This window comes from Coregonus lavaretus (genome assembly GCF_964263955.1).
Source record: "Coregonus lavaretus genome assembly, chromosome: 5".
NCBI classification, from domain to species: domain Eukaryota; kingdom Metazoa; phylum Chordata; class Actinopteri; order Salmoniformes; family Salmonidae; genus Coregonus; species Coregonus lavaretus.
This window is the reverse complement of record NC_139992.1, coordinates 44,368,157-44,388,632: the sequence shown is the minus strand read 5'-3', so window position 1 is coordinate 44,388,632 and position 20,476 is coordinate 44,368,157. Positions and strand designations below refer to the sequence as shown.

Here is a 20,476-nt window from a genome sequence, read left to right as displayed (position 1 = left end):
TTTTATTTGCAAATTATGGTGGAAAATAAGTATTTGGTCACCTACAAACAAGCAAGATTTCTGGCTCTCAAAGACCTGTAACTTCTTCTTTAAGAGGGTCCTCTGTCCTCCACTCGTTACCTGTATTAATGGCACCTGTTTGAACTTGTTATCAGTATAAAAGACACCTGTCCACAACCTCAAACAGTCACACTCCAAACTCCACTATGGCCAAGACCAAAGAGCTGTCAAAGGACACCAGAAACAAAATTGTAGACCTGCACCAGGCTGGGAAGACTGAATCTGCAATAGGTAAGCAGCTTGGTTTGAAGAAATCAACTGTGGGAGCAATTATTAGGAAATGGAAGACGTACAAGACCACTGATAATCTCCCTCGATCTGGGGCTCCACGCAAGATCTCACCCCGTGGGGTCAAAATGATCACAAGAACGGTGAGCAAAAATCCCAGAACCACACGGGAGGACCTAGTGAATGACCTGCAGAGAGCTTGGACCAAAGTAACAAAGCCTACCATCAGTAACACACTACGCCGCCAGGGACTCAAATCCTGCGGTGCCAGACGTGTCCCCCTGCTTAAGCCAGTACATGTCCAGGCCCGTCTGAAGTTTGCTAGAGTGCATTTGGATGATCCAGAAGAGGATTGGGAGAATGTCATATGGTCAGATGAAACCAAAATATAACTTTTTGGTAAAAACTCAACTCGTCGTGTTTGGAGGACAAAGAATGCTGAGTTGCATCCAAAGAACACCATACCTACTGTGAAGCATGGGGGTGGAAACATCATGCTTTGGGGCTGTTTTTCTGCAAAGGGACCAGGACGACTGATCCGTGTAAAGGAAAGAATGAATGGGGCCATGTATCGTGAGATTTTGAGTGAAAACCTCCTTCCATCAGCAAGGGCATTGAAGATGAAACGTGGCTGGGTCTTTCAGCATGACAATGATCCCAAACACACCGCCTGGGCAACGAAGAAGTGGCTTCGTAAGAAGCATTTCAAGGTCCGGGAGTGGCCTAGCCAGTCTCCAGATCTCAACCCCATAGAAAATCTTTGGAGGGAGTTGAAAGTCCGTGTTGCCCAGCGACAGCCCCAAAACATCACTGCTCTAGAGGAGATCTGCATGGAGGAATGGGCCAAAATACCAGCAACAGTGTGTGAAAACCTTGTGAAGACTTACAGAAAACGTTTGACCTGTGTCATTACCTACAAAGGGTATATAACAAAGTATTGAGAAACTTTTGTTATTGACCAAATACTTATTTTCCACCATAATTTGCAAATAAATTCATAAAAAATCCTACAATGTGATTTTCTGGATTTTTTTTGCTCATTTTGTCTGTCATAGTTGAAGGGGTACCTATGATGAAAATTACAGTCCTCTCTCATCTTTTTAAGTGGGAGAACTTGCACAATTGGTGGCTGACTAAATACTTTTTTCCCCCACTGTATCATGCTTGAATATTAGAAGGATAAGCTCTGCTGCACTAAAGGCCAATCCAGTTTCTCTGCCAGTGTAATCATGTGTTGACAGATCTAGTGGGAGTGGCAGAGACTGAGTTAGTGTGTACTGTGAAGGCCTAGGTGTATGAGGCTCACTAAAAGAGGTAGGCCTATGTTGAGAGCATGTGTGAGAAGACACAAGCCCAGTCCCCAACCGCCTTAGAATAAATTACTCAGTTCAACATGAGAGCCTCAAGGCAATGCAACCTGCACCATAAACAATGAAGTTGTTCCACTTCCTCCCCGGGGGAACTGCAATGCTCCATAAACAACAAAGCAGCAATCCTCTTTTGTTGTTTTCCAGCTGCCTACAGAGAAGTGCTTGTACCATAAGCTGTCTGTAGAAGCTTAGTGACGTGGGTTAATGGTGTAGAGAGGTTGTTGTGTACTAAGGCCCTTCATCAGTGCATTATACCCCATTGATATGACCGGTATCCTTTCCATTTCTCAGTGAGGGTTCAAATGGTCTGATTTATGCCCACTTGGACCTAATATTTGGAAAGGCTGGAGTCAGGTGCCCTTTGGGTCTAAATGAACCCAGGCAGGTGTGTTTATCTGCCCTCACCCCCTCCCCATCACCCATCCTTTCCCCCATTATCCATTAGCTATCTGCCAGTTCTCTAATGTAGGCGTGTCGGAGCCCTATGCAGGGGGGTTATTAAGTGCTTAAAGTAATGGCTGAGCCCGCCTACAACCCTTTGTGTGTCTCTGCTGATCATTGAGACACAATGAACCCCTCACAGTACATAGACTAATGAATAACCCCAGTCACACAGGAAGGCAGGCAGCTCCACAACAGAGGAAGTAGAGGGAGAGGAGCTGATGGCGGTGGGATAGTTGACAACTCTCCTGATTCAGGACAGGATGTTTAGCCTATAGAGATAGATAGAGAACTCATGGATATAACCTATTTTAGCATGGACATTGCCATCGACGGCCTCCACCCTTTTAAAGTAGGCAACTGGGTGTGGATTCTTAGGAGTTGGGAGCAATCAGCCAATGAAGAAGAACATGTACTACTTTAAAATGAAGATTGCCTCAATGGCGCTGTCCATGCTGTCACGCTATAATGGCACAGATACAAAGATGAGTCCTCTGTCTATCTCTATGGTTTGACCTCATGCTGCTAGGCTGGTGTCTGCCCACTATTGGCAGGGGACTGGCATTGTTTCTGGGAGAGTGGTGAGACAGTGACAGACACACAGACCCATATTAGGCTTTATTTCTCCCAGGGCTGATGTCACTTGATTTATTACTATACACTAAATACCAAAGTTTTGTCTTCCACACAGCTCTTAACTTAAGCCAGATTTATAGTTTTGTTGTTGTCTTCGATGGGGCAGCCTCAGTAGTTTTTAAAGAGTGAGATTGATTTGACTTCAAGGAATCAAGGATCAGTAGCTACACAAGTTGCATCATCATCAACACTCCCCAGCCCACCAGTTTCCAAGTGACTCACCCAACCCGTCATTCCTGCGCAAGGGAAGAAGCAGCGTCAGTGTGGTGGCACAGTGCCCTGCTTCTCGCTGTGCTGGTGTTACACAAGATGACCAGGCAGAGGAGGCGGTGTAGGAGGTCTGCTTGGCTCAATCCCTCCCTGGCTCACCTCAGCCACGCGCTCACTCTGTTGTGCGCTCTCTAGCATGTCCCACCCCGACAGACAGGCAGGAGAATTCATGGCAGTCCTGGGGTGACATACAGTGGGGGAAAAAAGTATTTAGTCAGCTACCAATTGTGCAAGTTCTCCCTCTTAAAAAGATGAGAGAGGCCTGTAATTTGCATCATAGGTACATGTCAACTATGACAGACAAAATGAGGAAAAAAAATCCAGAAAATCACATTGTAGGATTTTTAATGAATTTATTTGCAAATTATGGTGGAAAATAAGTATTTGGTCAATAACAAAAGTTTCTCAATACTTTGTTATATACCCTTCGTTGGCAATGACACATGTCAAACGTTTTCTGTAAGTCTTCACAAGGTTTTCACACACTGTTGCTGGTATTTTGGCCCATTCCTCCATGCAGATCTCCTCTAGAGCAGTGATGTTTTGGGGCTGTCGCTGGGCAACACAGACTTTCAACTCCCTCCAAAGATTTTCTATGGGGTTGAGATCTGGAGACTGGCTAAGCCACTCCAGGACCTTGAAATGCTTCTTACGAAGCCACTCCTTCGTTGCCCGGGCGGTGTGTTTGGGATCATTGTCATGCTGAAAGACCCAGCCATGTTTCATCTTCAATGCCCTTGCTGATGGAAGGAGGTTTTCACTCAAAATCTCACGATACATGGCCCCATTCATTCTTTCCTTTACACGGATCAGTCGTCCTGGTCCCATTGCAGAAAAACAGCCCCAAAGCATGATGTTTCCACCCCCATGCTTCACAGTAGGTATGGTGTTCTTTGGATGCAACTCATCATTCTTTGTCCTCCAAACACGACAAGTTGAGTTTTTACCAAAAAGTTATATTTTGGTTTCATCTGACCATATGACATTCTCCCAATCCTCTTCTGGATCATCCAAATGCACTCTAGCAAACTTCAGATGGGCCTGGACATGTACTGGCTTAAGCAGGGGGACACATGCAGGATTTGAGTCCCTGGCGGCGTAGTGTTTTACTGATGGTAGGCTTTGTTACTTTGGTCCCAGCTCTCTGCAGGTCATTCACTAGGTTCCCCCGTGTGGTTCTGGGATTTTTGCTCACCGTTCTTGTGATCATTTTGACCCCACGGGGTGAGATCTTGCGTGGAGCCCCAGATCGAGGGAGATTATCAGTGGTCTTGTATGTCTTCCATTTCCTAATAATTGCTCCCACAGTTGATTTCTTCAAACCAAGCTGCTTACCTATTGCAGATTCAGTCTTCCCAGCCTGGTGCAGGTCTACAATTTTGTTTCTGGTGTCCTTTGACAGCTCTTTGGTCTTGGCCATAGTGGAGTTTGGAGGATGTGGACAGGTGTATTTTATACCGATAACAAGTTCAAACAGGTGCCATTAATACAGGTAACGAGTGGCGGACAGAGGAGCCTCTTAAAGAAGAAGTTACAGGTCTGTGAGAGCCAGAAATCTTGCTTGTTTGTAGGTGACCAAATACTTATTTTCCACCATAATTTGCAAATAAATTCATAAAAAATCCTACAATGTGATTTTCTGGATTTTTTTTTCTAATTTTGTCTGTCATAATTGACGTGTACCTATGATGAGAATTACAGGCCGCTCTCATCTTTTTAAGTGGGAGAACTTGCACAATTGGTGGCTGACTAAATACTTTTTTTCCCCACTGTAATTGGTGCCGTGACTCATGCTAGTCTCCCCAGCAAGGCCACTGAGCAACCTCAGGAGCCAAGATTCCAGCCCACTGCTGCGTTCTACTCCGTCTTGACCGCTGACGTAGGAAGTGAGTGGAGGTGGACTGTGGAGGCCACTCGGTAGGGGGCAGGGTTAGGATACTGAAGGAGTTTATAGCATTGGATCTTCTATAAATGGTGCCCTGAGCTTTTCCTGATGACCTGAACAGGAAAAAATCTTAGCCCTCCCTAAAATTAGGCACGGTTCTCTTCCTTACCTCGGTTATTACTCCCAGTCCCAACCTGTTACAGCTTCAGGCTGTACAGTTAGTGAGCGTGTGTGCTGCTGTCTATCAATATCCTGCTGAACAACAACCCAATTGTTAAGTAGACTTAACCAGCAACAACACGCCACCAGAGGAAGTTCAGTTGTGACGCCGCTTCCTGCTGGCCTTCGTTTCTCTTGACAATTTCCTGCAATATCCACTCAGATCAACGCTGATAGTGGCTGGTTAGAACTCTGTGTCCCCTCCCAGGCCCTCGGTGAAAATAGAATGGTATTATCTGCTATTGAAACCTTTACTATATCCTCATACAGCACCTAGCCTCCAGGCTAACTCCTGGACCCTGAGTGAGCTGGAACTTTGATGGCTGTCATTTACCACCCTAAGCAAGTCCCCCAGTGTTTTTTGTTTTCACACTGAAAGGAAGATTTCCACTGTTTGTGTCACTCCAAACTTCAGAGAGCAGGACCTCAACTAATTTAAATGTACCCACTGAAGACCAGTCACAGAGCAGGGAGATTTGAATGAGAGAGAGACTGCAGAGAGGGAAGAAGGTGGAATTGCTTGAGATTGGCAAAGTTGTTGCCTTCTTCATGAACTCAAAAGCTTCTTAAACTAGCTACTAGGGCAACTCATATTTTTTTATTTTTTTTGCAAGAAAACAGATTGTGCCTATGAAGAAATAGGCCCTTAGTGTTTTATGCTATATAGTCTTCCATGTCAGAGCAGGAAAATATATTAGCCCACATTAGTCTCTGTCTGCTCGTCAGCTGAAACCAAAGTTTAGCTTAGACAATTTTTCTCTTTGTTTACTTGAGAAGAAGCTCTTTAAAAGCTGGCTTAGATTCCTCCCATACCCCGTTGACACAAAAATGCTGCCTGCAGTTTTTCTCCCTTTTTACACGCATAATGGCAACACTCAAAGCCTTTTATTATTCAGTGTTCTCTTATGGAACAGAGCTTTGGTATGCACCAGAGGAATGTGTGTGTTACTGCCTGTGGTCTGGCTGTTGTGGGGCGGTCGGGGGTTTGGTGGTATAGTGGTTTGAGTGACACGGACACTGTCTTAGTTCTGTGGGATACTGAGACAAACACATAGTTGTGACTCCCAGTCTGTTAATAGCCAATAGGATAGGTCTGCCCCAGAGTGGCCTAGAGGTTATTGTTAGAGCCCAGGAGGAAAACTCCTTGCCCTAACTAACAAACTCCTTGCCCTAACTAACTAACTCCTTGCCCTGACTAACTAACTCCTTGCCCTAACTAACTAACTCCTTGCCCTAACTAACTAACTCCTTGCCCTAACTAACTAACTCCTTGCCCTAACTAACTAACTCCTTGCCCTAACGCAACTGTCCTCCAGACCAAAAATAACAATTGCCTCCCAACTTCAAGGTTGCTTGCATTTTCGTACCTCCTTTAAAAAAGTGAGGGGCCAAAAGGTCACCAGAGGTCATCTTCCACGTACACTGTACTCTAGTGTTTCTGGCTCAATGTTTACCTCTAACCTCTCTATCCCCCCTCTGCTCCTCCTATACCTCACTATCCACAGCCACACAGACAGTCAGAACAGGGTGTCAGTTTAGCAAAACCATGATATCTTAAGTCTCATATCTGGCCCAAAGGATGACCCAGTGAGAGAAACTTGTATGTGACCCCTTTTCTCAAACGCTTTAAATCATGTAAGTAGGAGTCCCCCCAGACAAAGTCAATTATTTCATGCAGTGGACTGACTCCATTGTGTACAAAACCCTCTTAATCACTCTCACAAGCCCTCAAGCTGTCCAGAGCATGGGCCCTAGAACCACCATGGTTGGGGATATCAGTGAGAGGGAGTCTGTTTCCACAACAGCTTCTCTGGTGTTATTATCCTGGAGAGAACAGTCTCCTGTCCTGTCAGTTCATTTATTGGATCTGACAGTGAAAACACAATTGCGCTAACCTGGTCCCAGATTTGTTTGTGCTGACTTGCCAACTCCTATAGTCAATGTGACGCCAAATATTGGGACCAGGCTATCACGGTGCTGTCTGTTTAACAGTTGTGTATATACTGACAGTAATATGATGTCTCCTGTCTCCTCACAGCTGTGTCCAGGTGGAGGAGCACCATGCGGTGGACATTGATGTTTACCACTGTCCTAACTGTGAACCCCAACACGGACCCTCCTTGAGTCAGTATTCCAGTCTGTGTTTGTGTGTATCTCTCTGTCCATCCTGTCTTCTCTTTCTCTTCCTCGGTGGGTCTCACCATCGCTTTCCTTCGCCCTCTCTTCCCCGTTTCTCTCCAATCTGTCTTTCTACCATCTCTCTCTCTTTATCTCGCGCTCTCTCTCCATTTAATCTACCCCCGTGCCTGTTCACTCTCTCCCTTTCTCCATCCCTCCCCCTCTCCCTCTCTCTCCCTCCATGGCTGATGGACTGTCCCCAGGAGAGCAGCATGGTCTCCAGTCTGATTTAGAGGAGGCTGACCCCTGAGAGCCCGGGGCCAGACATTAACAGGCTAATTGAATGGGGCTGTAATCCTTCCACTTAAATTGGACATGGCCCTCACCTTGGCCTCTGTGCTAGGGAATATATATTATCAAGACTAATGACTATTATCCATAATTCACAAGGCTCTGTTGGTTTAAGTGAAGAAGATTGAATAATACAGTAAATATTCGTCTCAGGTCTGTCACTGGCTATAGTGATCATTTTCAGGGCCAGTGAATGCTGTGGTGTTCTGTGAGTCTGATGTTCTGCGTCTCTCCTCTTACAGTGAAAAAACGCAACAACTGGCACAGGCATGACTACACAGAGCTGGACGATGGCACCAAGCCAGTGCAGGCTGGCACCTCTGTGTTTGTCAAGGAGCTCCAGAACAGGACCTTTGCCAGGTAGATGCCCAGAACACCAACCACCAAGGACTCTGATGCCAAGCTATGAACAAGACTGTGATCTTTGTTTTAGTCACAATGCTAAACATGTATTATGTTCTCAATTTCCCTCATTGGGTTGAACATATCAAGAGGAATTTGCCATTAACCATTGTCTCTGTCTGTGTGTGTTGCAGTGGGGATGAGATCCTGCAGTGGATGCCTGGGGAGCAGGTGACCCAGAGGTACCTGGAAAGCCACGGCTGGCAGTACCCCATCGCTGTGTCCAACATGGAGGGACTGGGACTCAGGCTGCCTCCACCATCCTTCTCTGTCAAAGATGTGGAGCAAGTTGTCGGTAAGGACATGGAGAGCGAGAGTGTATACTGTTTGTTTGTGTGTGTACTGTTTGTGGGTGGGTGTGGGCATGCTCAAGCACCCTGGGTTTGATTTGCTCTGTCTATTTGCAAACATCCCCGGAGTCAAAGTAAATAAATGGAGTAGCAGGGCAGAAATGTAACTTGTAGAGCAACAAACTAAGTCTGATCACCAACCCATTCAATGCCTGTCTACTGCATGGGATGCCTATTTGATATGACGTATGTTAGCTATACCTATTGCTTTGAAATAGAATATAATTCAAAGCTGATGCATGCATTCTCTGTCAGATAGTGAGTGCCTAACATTGCGTGGACGCCATCTGTCCGTCAAACAAACAGGTTGCCAGGTTAAGAGTGTTGCCAGGTTCAGAGGGTATTTACCCCCTTTATCAATCATCTCCCAATGGCTGAATAAGCCCTAAAGGAGGGGAGGGCTAGTCTTACTCAGCCCCCAACATGACCACCTCCGCTCTTTTATAAAATAGAAAGGCCTGGTACCACAAGGCTCCTATTACAAGCCCATTACTAACCCACAGCTATCTGGGCCGACTGGACGCCCAACACAACCCAAACCCACTTGTGTTTTTATCATTAAGTTCTCTGCCATGCTCTGTTGAGCATTAAGCTGCTCTGATGTGAAGCAGCACAGGTGTTTTGACTGGGTGGAGACAGAACACTAGGAGGATCGGGTTACCTACCTCCTTACAGTTAGAACACAATGGGGGACAGGCCTGGAACCTGCTGTCTCCTGGGGTTACCCAAGCCTAGACTATGGTCGGCCAGCTTAGGATAAACCGCATGGCATTTGTCACCTCCCAGTACTTAAAATTGTGTGGTTAATGTCGTTCCTCCTTGGGGGTAGGTTGAGTTTTCAGTCTAAATATAATGTGAATGGATGGTGTCTGTAAGAACCCTACAGTGTCTAGCTGGAGTGAAAGCTAGGTGTAGATGCATTGCTTAAAACACATAAATAGTTTGTCACCCCGCTCCTCCGCACACTCCACTGGCTTCCAGTTGAGGCTCGCATCTACTACAAGACCATGGTGCTTGCCTACAGAGCTGTGAGGGGAACAGCACCTCCGTACCTTCAGGCTCTGATCCTACACCCAAACGAGGGCACTACGTTCATCCACCTCTGGCCTGCTAGCTCCCCTACCTCTACAGAAGCACAGTTCCCGCTCAGCCCAGTCAAAGCTATTTGCTGCTCTGGCACCCCAATGGTGGAACAAGCTCCCCCACGACGCCAGGACAGCGGAGTCACTGACCACCTTCCGGAGACACTTGAAACCCTACCTCTTTAAGGAATACCTGGAATAGTATAAAGCAATCCTTCTACCCCCCCCCCCCCCCCCATATAAAAAAAAAAAAAGAAGGAAAAAATGTGGTTATCCCACTTGCTATCCTAAGTTGAATGCACCAATTTGTAAGTCGCTCTGGATAAGAGCGTCTGCTAAATGATGTAAATGTTTGACCGTGTGCTATGGCCACTATATAAAGGTGGAGTATTTACTATGGTCTGTTTTGGGGTTGTTGGCTGGTAGTGACTGAGCACACACCATTCTGCTCTCTCTGTTTGGCTCGCTACCATAACTCCAGCTGTTCCCTGTCATCAGACACTGGCCAGCTGGACCCGCCGTGTGTGGTGTGTAGGGGGTTGGGGAACATTAGGGAGGTGTGTGTGGGGTGGTGGGGATCACACAAGCACCAGCTGTCCTGTCCCTACACTGTCCCTCTCTCTCCCCGGCCTTCACTGTGCCGTTTGATTCACTGCCTCCCAGCTGTGTGTGTGTGTGTGTGCTGGTAGCTTTTTACCCTCACACACACACACACATTAAAGACCGTGGCCCCCTCCCCAGTCTCTACCTCTGGGACTCATATGGACTGGACAGATTGTCTGCCCCCCCCCCCCCCCCCCCCCACTCCATCCGCTCCTTTGGTGTATTGGATGTGCCAGTCTCTCCCGTAGGAGTTGTACAGAGACATGGAAATGCCAGAGAGCTTCAGAGTTCAGATCCCCTCGCCCACTGACACCCATTAAAAATCCTTACCCTGGTGTCAATGTCACTTCAATAGGAATGGTCCTTTCTCTTGGCCAAATGTATTATATCTGAATGAATGGTTCAACTGTTAGACTGTAGACAGAAAAGGATGATCATTCCATGGGCAGACTGATACTACTTTTTGCTGTCTGCTCAACTATATGACCTTGAGTGTAAACGGCTTCGGCATCATTCTCTTGTCGTCCACAGGCGGTGACAAAGTCATTGACGTCATCGACGTGGCCAGGCAAACAGACAGCAAGATGAAGCTGAAAGAGTTCGTCAAGTATTACTACAAGCCTCATCGGCCCAAGGTGCTCAACGTTATCAGCCTGGAGTTCTCTGATACCAAGTAAGTTGTGATGTGGTCCTACTTCTAATAATCCATTGCTGACTCTCTTTCTATTCAAATGGATACATTTTAAATAAATGCTTTTTACAAGACATGCAAACAGAAACCAAGAGTAACCACTGACTGCTGTCAAGTTGAGTCCTTCATGATGCATTTTTGGGTGCTACAAAAACACATACAACACAAGGGAAAAACAAGAATGAACACAAACAATCAAAAATTCATTATGCCGCATGTACCGCTCATGACGAAAGTGATCAAACAATTTATCAATAATATCATTGTTCAGTACATTTCAGCACTTTTACTGTGATTTGACCCTCTTAATAATAATAATATGCCATTTAGCAGACGCTTTTATCCAAAGCGACTTACAGTCATGCGTGCATACATTTTTGTGTATGGGTGGTCCCGGGGATCGAACCCACTACCCTGGCGTTACAAGCGCCGTGCTCTACCAGCTGAGCTACAGAGGACCACTACTTAAGTAGCCGTACCTCTCTTACCACTCACTCTCTGTCCCCCAGGATGGCAGATCAGGTGGTGGTACCTAATGTAGCTCAGAAGATGTCCTGGGTGGAGAACTACTGGCCAGATGACTCCTTCTTCCCCAAACCCTTTGTCCAGAAGTACTGCCTCATGGGGGTCATGAACAGCTACACTGACTTCCACATAGACTTCGGGGGCACCTCTGTGTGGTACCACGTTCTCTGGGTGAGTGTGTGTGTGTGTGTGTGTGTGTGTGTGTGTGTGTGTGTGTGTGTTAGTTACAAGTCCTACATATGTGCTAGGCTATCAAATCCTAGCAGTGAGCTAAGTGCAGTTTGTCATAGTTTGGCAAGTCAATAAAATCAACTCTGTCCACAACATTGTTTGGTGATAAATCGATGGCCTGGCTCGCTCTTTGGCATTCCCCTCACCACTTGTAATGCTCGCTGACATTTAATCAAGTGTGTTTGTACATAGGGGGGCTATTTAGAGCAATCTAGGCTGATTGGGTACCCTGGCGGAAGTTGACCTCAGCAGTACATTTAGTCGTCGGCAAGCTCCAGGGGAAATTCTGTCCCAGCCGTGGTAATAAATGATCCCTCCAACGGCAACAAAGTAACCAACAGCTGCTAATCACAAACTACGCTTTGTGTTCATGGTGACTTCACCAGGCTGGCTGGCAGGAACTCTCGTTAGCTATAGAAGCAATATTCAGCTCAGCTTGGGAAAAAGAGTGCTGGGAAATGCACCCAAATGGAAGAACAAACCCCTGGTGTGTAAAAGTCAACCACATCTGTGTGTCTCTGAAATGAAACATTTTAGCAGACATCTAAGTGCTCCTAATTTTATAGTCACATTGTGACGTTTCATGGGTTAAGATGCTTTTAAAAAAGGAACTCTCATTAACTCTCTCTACTCTCCTTGTGTTTCCAGGGTGAGAAGATATTTTACATGATCAAGCCGACCCAGGCCAACCTTGCACTATACGAGGCGTGGAGCTCCTCCTCCAACCAGAGTGAAGTGTTCTTCGGGGACAAGGTAGACAAGTGCTACAAGTGTGTCGTGCAGCAAGGAACCACGCTGCTCATCCCCACAGGTGTGTGTGTGTGTCACAGGAGGTTGGTGGCACCCTAATTGGGGAGGACGGGCTCGTGGTAATGGCTGGAGCGGTATAGGTGGAATGGTATCAAACACATAGTTTCCATTCCAGCCATTATTATGAGCAGTCCTCCCCTCAGCAGCCTCCACTGGTGTGTGTGCGCAAGCATTTGGTCTTTATTTGTATTCTCTTGTAACAGGCCATGTATTTTAGTTTTCCTGAGAACAGCTAAACAGGCTTGTGTTCCTGGAACTGCAGTGTGGATGTAGAGGGGTCACCACTGATGATGTAGACTGGCCCTGTGACCGTGTGACACAGGAACCCCTCTGGAATTAGACAGTGTCCCTAAAATACCTTTTCCACTGTGTCCTTAAATACCTCTCTCACATTCCTGCTTTTGGTGATCTATAAATAGACTATCTGGTAGCCTTGTTTGCCCCTCCATAGAGAAACCAGTCTACATCATCAAAGTAGACAGAAACAAAACAGTCTAGTTTCCCAGGGTGCCTGCCAGGAAAATTACTCCCTTTTTAAAACACTGATGACATGTCATTGCCGAGAGAATTTGGAAACAGCAACAGCTTAGACATTAGACACACATCTATATTTTCATAACACAATAGAAAGTGCCCTAATGGAATAATAGCACGGGTAATGTCATGAAAGCGACCATATTAGAAGCGCTTGGGCCTACTTTATCCTCAGCAAACCCTCTGCTTTAGCATGTGACTTGTAATTCACCTCTCACATTCCTCCCCATGTCTTGATGACGTAACACGTTTAGAGAGCCCTGAAAGGGCGAGCGCAGTAAGCAGAACCTCATGGTTAACACATGCCCGTTGTTCTCCTCAGTAACTACAGATGGCTTTTAGAGTGCGACTTGTCATCAGTTGGTTTCACTCATGTCCTTAGTGATTTACCCTGATCTCACAGTCTCCGTTATCACCACATGGATCCTTCCATACGCTTACCTAATGGGGGAGTCGTATTACATTTGTAGAACACAGGATTCCATGTTTTTTTGCCTATGGAGAGCACCTGAGGTTCATGTAAAACTATACAGGATATGTAATCGGTTCAGAACACCAATGGTGTGCAACTCAAGCACCAGACTTTTCGCAAGTTCAGGGTATCCATACATTTCTGTGTCAATACTCCCATAGGAACAAGAAGAAACCCCACACGTTTTAAAATGCTCCCAAAGTTGTATACCTTGAGTAAAGGTTATGACTAATCAGGACCAGGGCTGCAGCTGTGTCTTCTCCAGGGGGTTAAGGAGGTTGGGATAGAGATTTGGGGAGGGGTAGAGCACAACATACTTGGCCGCGTAACCCAGTCACCCCGTAACCCTGTCAGTGCCTGCAGTATCAGTGCTGTGTCACCTCCGTCTCTGCTTTCTGTCACCTCCGGAGGTATAAAGAGCACTGCTTTATCTGAGAGCAGGGCAGAAGGTCCTCTTATCCACCGCCTGGCTCTTATGTCAGTGCCTTGTGTTTATCTTTACCAGGTCAGGCTGGCCTGAGATAACCCTGTATGTTTGTGTTATCAGGTCAGTGAGTTTGTGTGTGGGTTTTTATCAGGTTGGTGTTTGTGTGTCACATACCAGGTTTCTATCCAACTTTTTTGATGCGAGTAAAGTAGATGTCAGATAGAAAATGTGACAACAGACCTGACGGAAACAACAAAATTGTTGTCAAAACAAAATACGCTAGACAAGGTGGGATCTTTTTGTGTTGGTAAAATGAATTATGCGATGGAAACGCCTTTATGCGCAAATATTGATATAATAACCATCATATTGAAGTAAACTTGGAGTCACGTGATATGTTGTGTGGTATTCCCATTACGACTCGGGAAAGCATGCAGTTTATTAGGCTACAGATGAAATAATAATCATGATGAACTTCACAGGTTGGTGAAAGTGCACGGTGATGAGCTTGATGCTCCTTTCCAATAAATATCAAGGGTCTTATTCTGGTGACATGATGATCGATGCTTGGCTGCCGTTTTGACAAACACAACACCTAGCCACAGTGTCCTTGTATTATCACAGTCAGCGAGTCAAACGTTGACTGTGTGTGTGCTGCCCTCTGCAGGATGGATCCATGCCGTCCTCACCTCTCAGGATTGCATGGCGTTCGGAGGCAACTTCCTCCACAACCTCAACATTGGCATGCAGCTCAGGTGTTACGAGATGGAGCATCGTCTGAGGACCCCAGACCTCTTCAAGTTTCCCTACTTTGAGGCTATCTGCTGGTATGTGGCCAAGAACCTGCTGGAGACCCTGAAAGGTGAGCAACAAAATCAACAAAATCCTACAATATATTTTATTGGCTTTTTATTTTATTTCACAAGCATCATAAAAACATAACAAATATAATGACTTTGTTCTCTTTCGCAGAGTTGCGAGAAGACAACTGTCCGCCCCAGACCTACCTAGTGGAGGGAGTGAAAGCTTTAATCAGTCCACTGAAAACCTGGCTGAAGAGAGAGGTGAGGGGCACAGAATGAAATAGAACATTTGTGTTCTTTTTACATTGTATCTATGGGTGAGGGTATCAGCTTCACCTTCTCTATACTGCACCTGACTACAATGTTGGCTGATGAATATCTAGACTGAATGGTTTCGCCCAGCTGAGCTCTGATTTGAAGGGGGGGGGGGTCATAGTGGTTTTCCCCAGATCTGATGGCACTGTGCCAGTGGTGGAAACAGAGCCTCTCTGTTCAACTCCACCCTCATTGTGTGTGGAACGTTCTGTCTGCAGGTTACGGAGCCCACCAGCGAGGTCCCGGACCATATCAGGCCCAACCATCTCATTAAAGAGCTGACCAAGGAAATACGCTACCTGGAGGTAAGGGCTGGGCTGGGGTCACAGGGGGTGGAGGGTTGAGGAGCGTCACCTTTGTGTAGGTGGAGGAGCACTCAATCTGAGGGGCTGTATGAGGGGTCATTCTAATTCATCTTTCAGTATCATGCCGTATGTCACTGATGTGACGGATTTGCACCTCGTTTGTAACTGGCAATCTTTCCCTTGCGACTTCCTTGTCCATAGACGTAGAGTAGATTTTAAAGATTGAGGTTGTGTTCAAACCACTCCCTCCTCTAATGGTGTAATGTTATGTGTGTCTCAACAGGAGGAAAAGGGCAGCAGTGGTGGCACCAACAAGCCAGTGAAATCTCAGGGAAGTGGCGGAGGGCAGTGTCCGTCCACGCGCTCCACGCTGGAGAGGGTGTGCCCGGCTCGTCAGGCGCGGCGGGCAGCCCGGAAGCTCCGGGAGCAGCAGAAGCAGGAGGAGCAGGGTCCTAAGGTGCCCTCTAACCTGGAGATCCTGGAGCTGCACACCAGAGAGGTGCTCAAGAGGCTGGAGGTGGGCCCTCTGGAGGAGGTGAGAGGAACATGTCAAACTCTCACAACGCAAAACTAGAATGTGACACATTCTCTCGCATATGTCACATTTAAATGCCTTGTTATTATTGGAAATAATAATTAGATCAATCAATAAACCACATTGCTATTTTCTGTGCATTACTCCTACAAAAAGCAAAAGTGTTCCCATACTATACAGAGTAATACAATTCAATAGAAAGGTGTGATACTTGTGTTGAATGAGTCCTGATCTCTCCTATAACCCTGTCTCTGTGTACCACAGGACCCTACCTTCTGTCCCCCGGTGTATGGGAAGTTCAACATGGTGTCCACCGCCTCTGCCGCTGCTGCTGAGAACCCAGACACACACCTGCGTCTCACGCTGCACAACGGACGAATCATCCGAGACGCGAGGAGACCAGGTAGTAGCACGGCTAGCAGCCCGGTGAAGGCGGAGAGTGAGAGGTCGTCCGTGGGCCAACTGAAGAGCAGAGAGGAGATGAAGACAGAGTCAGACCAGGAACAGCAGCACAGCATTATGGGAGGAGAGGAGAAACCAGACCACCTCAGTAAGTCATGATGCTGAAGCAATTCGTGATATATACTGTACATTGTATGGTTTATAATCTGACTCAACTTTGTAAGTTTATTGACCTCATTGTCTCAGACACACCATGCTTTCTAAAGGGTCATGTTGTTGACACAGACTAGTTCTAGTAGCCTGTTGACTTGGACACAGAGAGGGAATGGTTCCTACCATTCTGTGCTCTATGGTTAATGAGGCCTGATTGCTTTCCCAGGGGGTCTTGAGAGGGTTAAGACTGAACTCAGGGAAGAAGCCTCAGGACTCTCCGACGTGTCGGACATGGACTCGGACAGTGATTCCAACACACAGGTACCTGATATTGACACTGTCTACCCCCATTGTGGTTTTGTTTGTGAGAACATAGCACTTAACACTGTCTGTTGTGTGTGTCATCACTCAACCATTTTCTCATCTCTCTCCCTCTCTGCAGCAAAACACCTCTTCTGAGGAAGATTCAGGGAGCTCCCAGAGTGATGATGAGGAGAGGGGCTCATCCCAGAGGGCCGCGGGGCACACCATAGAGCTGGACCAGACAGACCTGAACCTCCGGCACCAAAACAAGCCACTCAAAAGGTGGGTAATCTGACCGCTGTGTGCGTGGGTGAGCTAAAACACAGCTCCTGTTATTGGAATCACAACATTTATTTTTGTTATTTATTAAGGGATGGTTTCTTGTAGAAGTGTCTAAAAGTTAAACATTGAAAACGCCATCGGTTTAGTAATCTCATAACGATGGAGATGGAATTGGATTTTAAACTGAAGCCTGTGCCAATTATGCATACAAAGATTCTATTCATAACTTCCCTTTTAAAACTCCCTTTTGAGTGGTAAAGATAAGCACAGTTGGCTTTTGTGGAGTCTGGCAGTGGGCTGTAATTGACTGTGTGTCTCTTCTCTTTGTCCCTGCAGAGAACGTCCTACCTCGCCCAGCACAGAGGAGGCCATTCAGGGCATGCTGTCCATGGCTGGCCTGCTGTGCCCCTCCAAACCAGACGAGGGCGCCACTTCCCAGGAGCCGTGGTGGTCCAGCCCGAGCCGGGGCTTGCTGGAGCGCCGAGAGCAGCACCAGAATCGTGTGGCGGGAGACAAGAGCCCCATGGACAGCCAGGGCAACAGCAGCAGCGAGGCCTGGGACAATCAGGGGCCCCTCTCCCTTGGGGCCCCCAGCCCCCTGAGCCACGACGCCAGCCCAGAGGCCGACGACTACCAGTACTGTGATCCCTCCATGTCTCCCCCCCTGCACCCCTCCAAGAGGCACGCCTCCAACTCCCCTCCCGTCAGCAACCAGGCCACGAAAGGTACGTGGACAAGTCTTTGATTCTCTCCATTTGTCTAGTAATTAGTTGATGTTCTCAGGGATTAGATGCTACTGTGACACAACTCTCTCTTTATTTAGCACGTCAGCCATTCATGTGAGGTGTCGGGTTTGTTTTTCAGGCAAGCGGCCCAAGAAAGGAATGGCCACGGCCAAGCAGAGACTGGGGAAGATCCTGAAGATGAACCAACACAATGGTGTCTTTGCATAGAGCTCTGAGGGCCACAGGCAAAGCTAAAGGAGGGTAAAAGACCCCTGTCCTCACATCCAGATTTTTCTGTACACACCTTTGTCCTGGAGAAATCACTGCCTGGGGAAAGGGCCCACCTGAGAGAATTGTTGTCGGACACACAAACGAACAGGCTCACTGTGCATGCTTAGGACCACAGGGTATTGGATTCACATGAGCAAGCTACCAAGCAAGCGCTCAGCTTCACTGCAAGCACACTAAAATATAATGGAGAAACAAAAAAGCATGTTGATTACTCAACTTCAGGGAATCTTAAAGAGAGTTCCAGTGGGCGTTAACGTGCCATGGGGAAATGTTACAGATGTCCGAATGAGGTCTGCAGTACATCGCAACATTGAAGACAATTCTTCAGCCAGTGTTAATGACGTGCATAAGCCAATGCAGGCTGCTTGACGTCACACCATCTGCATGTCCCAGCCCTGCCTTCCTTGAATATCTGCAGCACTATGAACTGGATGAGACCCAGGACAAGATGGAAGTTGGGATAGACAGGCTGGCTTTCCACAGACTGACACTGGCATTGACCCACCTGGCTCCGTGTCTGGGCTCTCTCTAGTAGGGTCCTTTTTGGCCCTGAGAAAAAAGTGCTAAGCTAATTTTTCAAAATGGTGCTTAATGTTTGTACGTCCTCCATGCTCCCCCCAACTCCCCTTATCTCAATCACACCAGCAATAATGATGTTGAGTAGAGGAGAGATACGTTTTGACAGAGGCAGCACTCTCTTGGTTAGTCTTCCCTGCCACATTGAGTGTCATTTATCTATGTAAAGACGATTGCCTAATTTATCATTGCACTGTTTTTTGGGGGGTAAAAACACATCAGGTCTAAAACAATTACATTTTAACCAGTCTGCATTAGCTCATCATAAGTCTCTCTCTACTTGTATTTCACGTTTTTTGTTTTTTAATGCTTTGATATATCATATGAAAGCCATACTCCTCTATATAGAATCGATTTGATTTTGCTGCCCTCTGATGGTCAAAGGGAGACTAACACAGAGTGCTGCCTCAATAAGAAATGTTTTATAGTGTACGAACATAAGTTGTTTACCTGGTTGAAAAACATTGATGGTGAATAACAACTCGTATAATATCCTGCTTAATTTATTTGTTTTTTTAAATCTGATTGTTTTTAATGTTATTTTTGATGGATTCTGAATTATGTATTTATTAATTGAATAAGGATTTTATTATATTTTAGCCCTAAACCTCAGCTATTCTGGAGATTTTCTTCTAAAGGGGTTTATTTTTTTTTCTCTCTTCTCATGCTTATTGTGTATGTGGACATTTTAGACTTTGTGGTCATGATATATTGTGTAGAAATGATCTTACTGACCTAACTCAATCTTTTTTTCTCCACTTCTATTCTGTCCAATCAGGCTTTCTTGAAACTTGATTTGAACCTGTTTCCATTCTGTCTTCTGGTTTCCTCTCAGTGTCCAGAGGTTAGTGGGGTTGTGTGTTAAGAGAATGGGTAATATTGTAAAATATTGTGACTCCAAAATGTTACCACCCCTGCCCTGCTACACCTATAGCCTACCTGACGTTGTCTAACGACAGACATTTAAAAAAAGAAAAACACAATCATGACCTTTGGTGGTCCTTTCAATCTGATGAAAAGTACATTTGAAGAATTTGAATAGGGTGAGATTTTTTTTGTTTATATTCATATGATATGGTGCTGAAGTGAGGTGTGTGTGTTTTTGATTTGTTTGGGATTTATAGTTCTTCACTCTCAGGGAATGATGCCACAGCTATGACCTCTGATTTAATCACCAGCTACATCATGTACACTACTAAGGTATGTTCTTCCAACCAGACTCCTGTTCCACTGATACACTTCTTACTCCTTATCTCATCTAACTAAGCAGTTGTGCATTGGAATTGACCAAGTTGAAGAAATTAACATGGTCATCATCTATGTGGAAATGATACCATCTATGCTCAAGCTCTGCCTAGCTACTAGTAAGTTTTACTTCACTGTATCAATTTCAATATGTAACTCAATATCCAAGACATTCAGCATCTACCTTTTGACAGAGCAGACCCCCCTCACCACTTGTAGGTGTTGAACTACAAAGTGAGTATTTCACTAAATGACATTGACTTACTCAGTTGCCAAGTAACTTTAATACGTCCCTTTGAACAGTCTGACTTGAAAGCTGTGCTATGATTTTAACCTGCAGTGCACCTGACCTTGGTGTAATTGTGGTCTATCGCTCAGCCCCTAATGAGATATTTCACCTAATCATGACACAAAGATTACACTTTCATGTCTTCCCCTCCACGGAATACAGTGTTTAATCACATTGCCAGACATTTCTTCGAACACTATACTTTCACCTTTGAACTCTTATTGCACGTTCCAAGTCCTCACCACTCGTCTGTGTAATAATAAGCACGAGCGCTAGCCTGCAGGCAGGGTTTGTTATTAGCATCACTTCTCTCATTCATTGTACAGTATTTACCGTAAACTCTTACATGCAGATCTATTTGTGTTTTCGATCGATGGTCATGTTTCTTCTCTCTGTGCATTAGTCCTTCAGATGGTTTGATTTATGATTTAACAATGATTTGAACCATACAAACACTGGCTTACTGTGACACTTGATGCATTGAATGTTTCATTTCAAAAATAACATGTAAATATAAAAATGAACTGTTTCTGTTAAATTGACTTTT

At 45.8% G+C, this 20,476-nt stretch overlaps 1 protein-coding gene and 1 pseudogene across 4 annotated transcripts in view; one reads left to right on the top strand and one right to left on the bottom strand.

Annotated features, from left to right (window-relative positions):
• Positions 1 to 3,038, bottom strand: part of LOC311129273 (endoplasmic reticulum-Golgi intermediate compartment protein 2-like) — a 13,220-nt pseudogene extending 10,182 nt beyond the window's left edge. The window contains exon 1 of the transcript XR_014615327.1: positions 2,958 to 3,038. The product of XR_014615327.1 is annotated as an endoplasmic reticulum-Golgi intermediate compartment protein 2-like (transcript). The remainder of the gene's footprint in view (positions 1 to 2,957) is intronic.
• LOC311129451 (lysine-specific demethylase 7B-like) overlaps positions 1 to 20,476 on the top strand; it is a gene marked incomplete at its 5' end in the record, with an annotated part of 23,210 nt that extends 2,734 nt beyond the window's left edge. The window contains 16 exons of one of the 3 annotated variants that reach the window (XR_014613278.1): positions 7,148 to 7,233; positions 7,821 to 7,938; positions 8,115 to 8,275; positions 10,547 to 10,688; positions 11,216 to 11,402; positions 12,111 to 12,273; positions 14,373 to 14,567; positions 14,678 to 14,769; positions 15,042 to 15,128; positions 15,412 to 15,663; positions 15,928 to 16,213; positions 16,445 to 16,539; positions 16,661 to 16,803; positions 17,140 to 17,528; positions 17,668 to 18,074; positions 18,110 to 20,476. Coding sequence is in view for 2 of the 3 variants with exons in the window: in XM_084161739.1 (XP_084017865.1) it covers positions 7,148 to 7,233; positions 7,821 to 7,938; positions 8,115 to 8,275; positions 10,547 to 10,688; positions 11,216 to 11,402; positions 12,111 to 12,273; positions 14,373 to 14,567; positions 14,678 to 14,769; positions 15,042 to 15,128; positions 15,412 to 15,663; positions 15,928 to 16,213; positions 16,445 to 16,539; positions 16,661 to 16,803; positions 17,140 to 17,528; positions 17,668 to 17,756 (2,485 nt within the window). Of the gene's footprint in view, positions 1 to 7,147; positions 7,234 to 7,820; positions 7,939 to 8,114; positions 8,276 to 10,546; positions 10,689 to 11,215; positions 11,403 to 12,110; positions 12,274 to 14,372; positions 14,568 to 14,677; positions 14,770 to 15,041; positions 15,129 to 15,411; positions 15,664 to 15,927; positions 16,214 to 16,444; positions 16,540 to 16,660; positions 16,804 to 17,139; positions 17,529 to 17,667 lie in introns of all 3 variants that reach the window. The other 2 variants (XM_084161739.1, XM_084161740.1) reach the window with 2 other exon arrangements.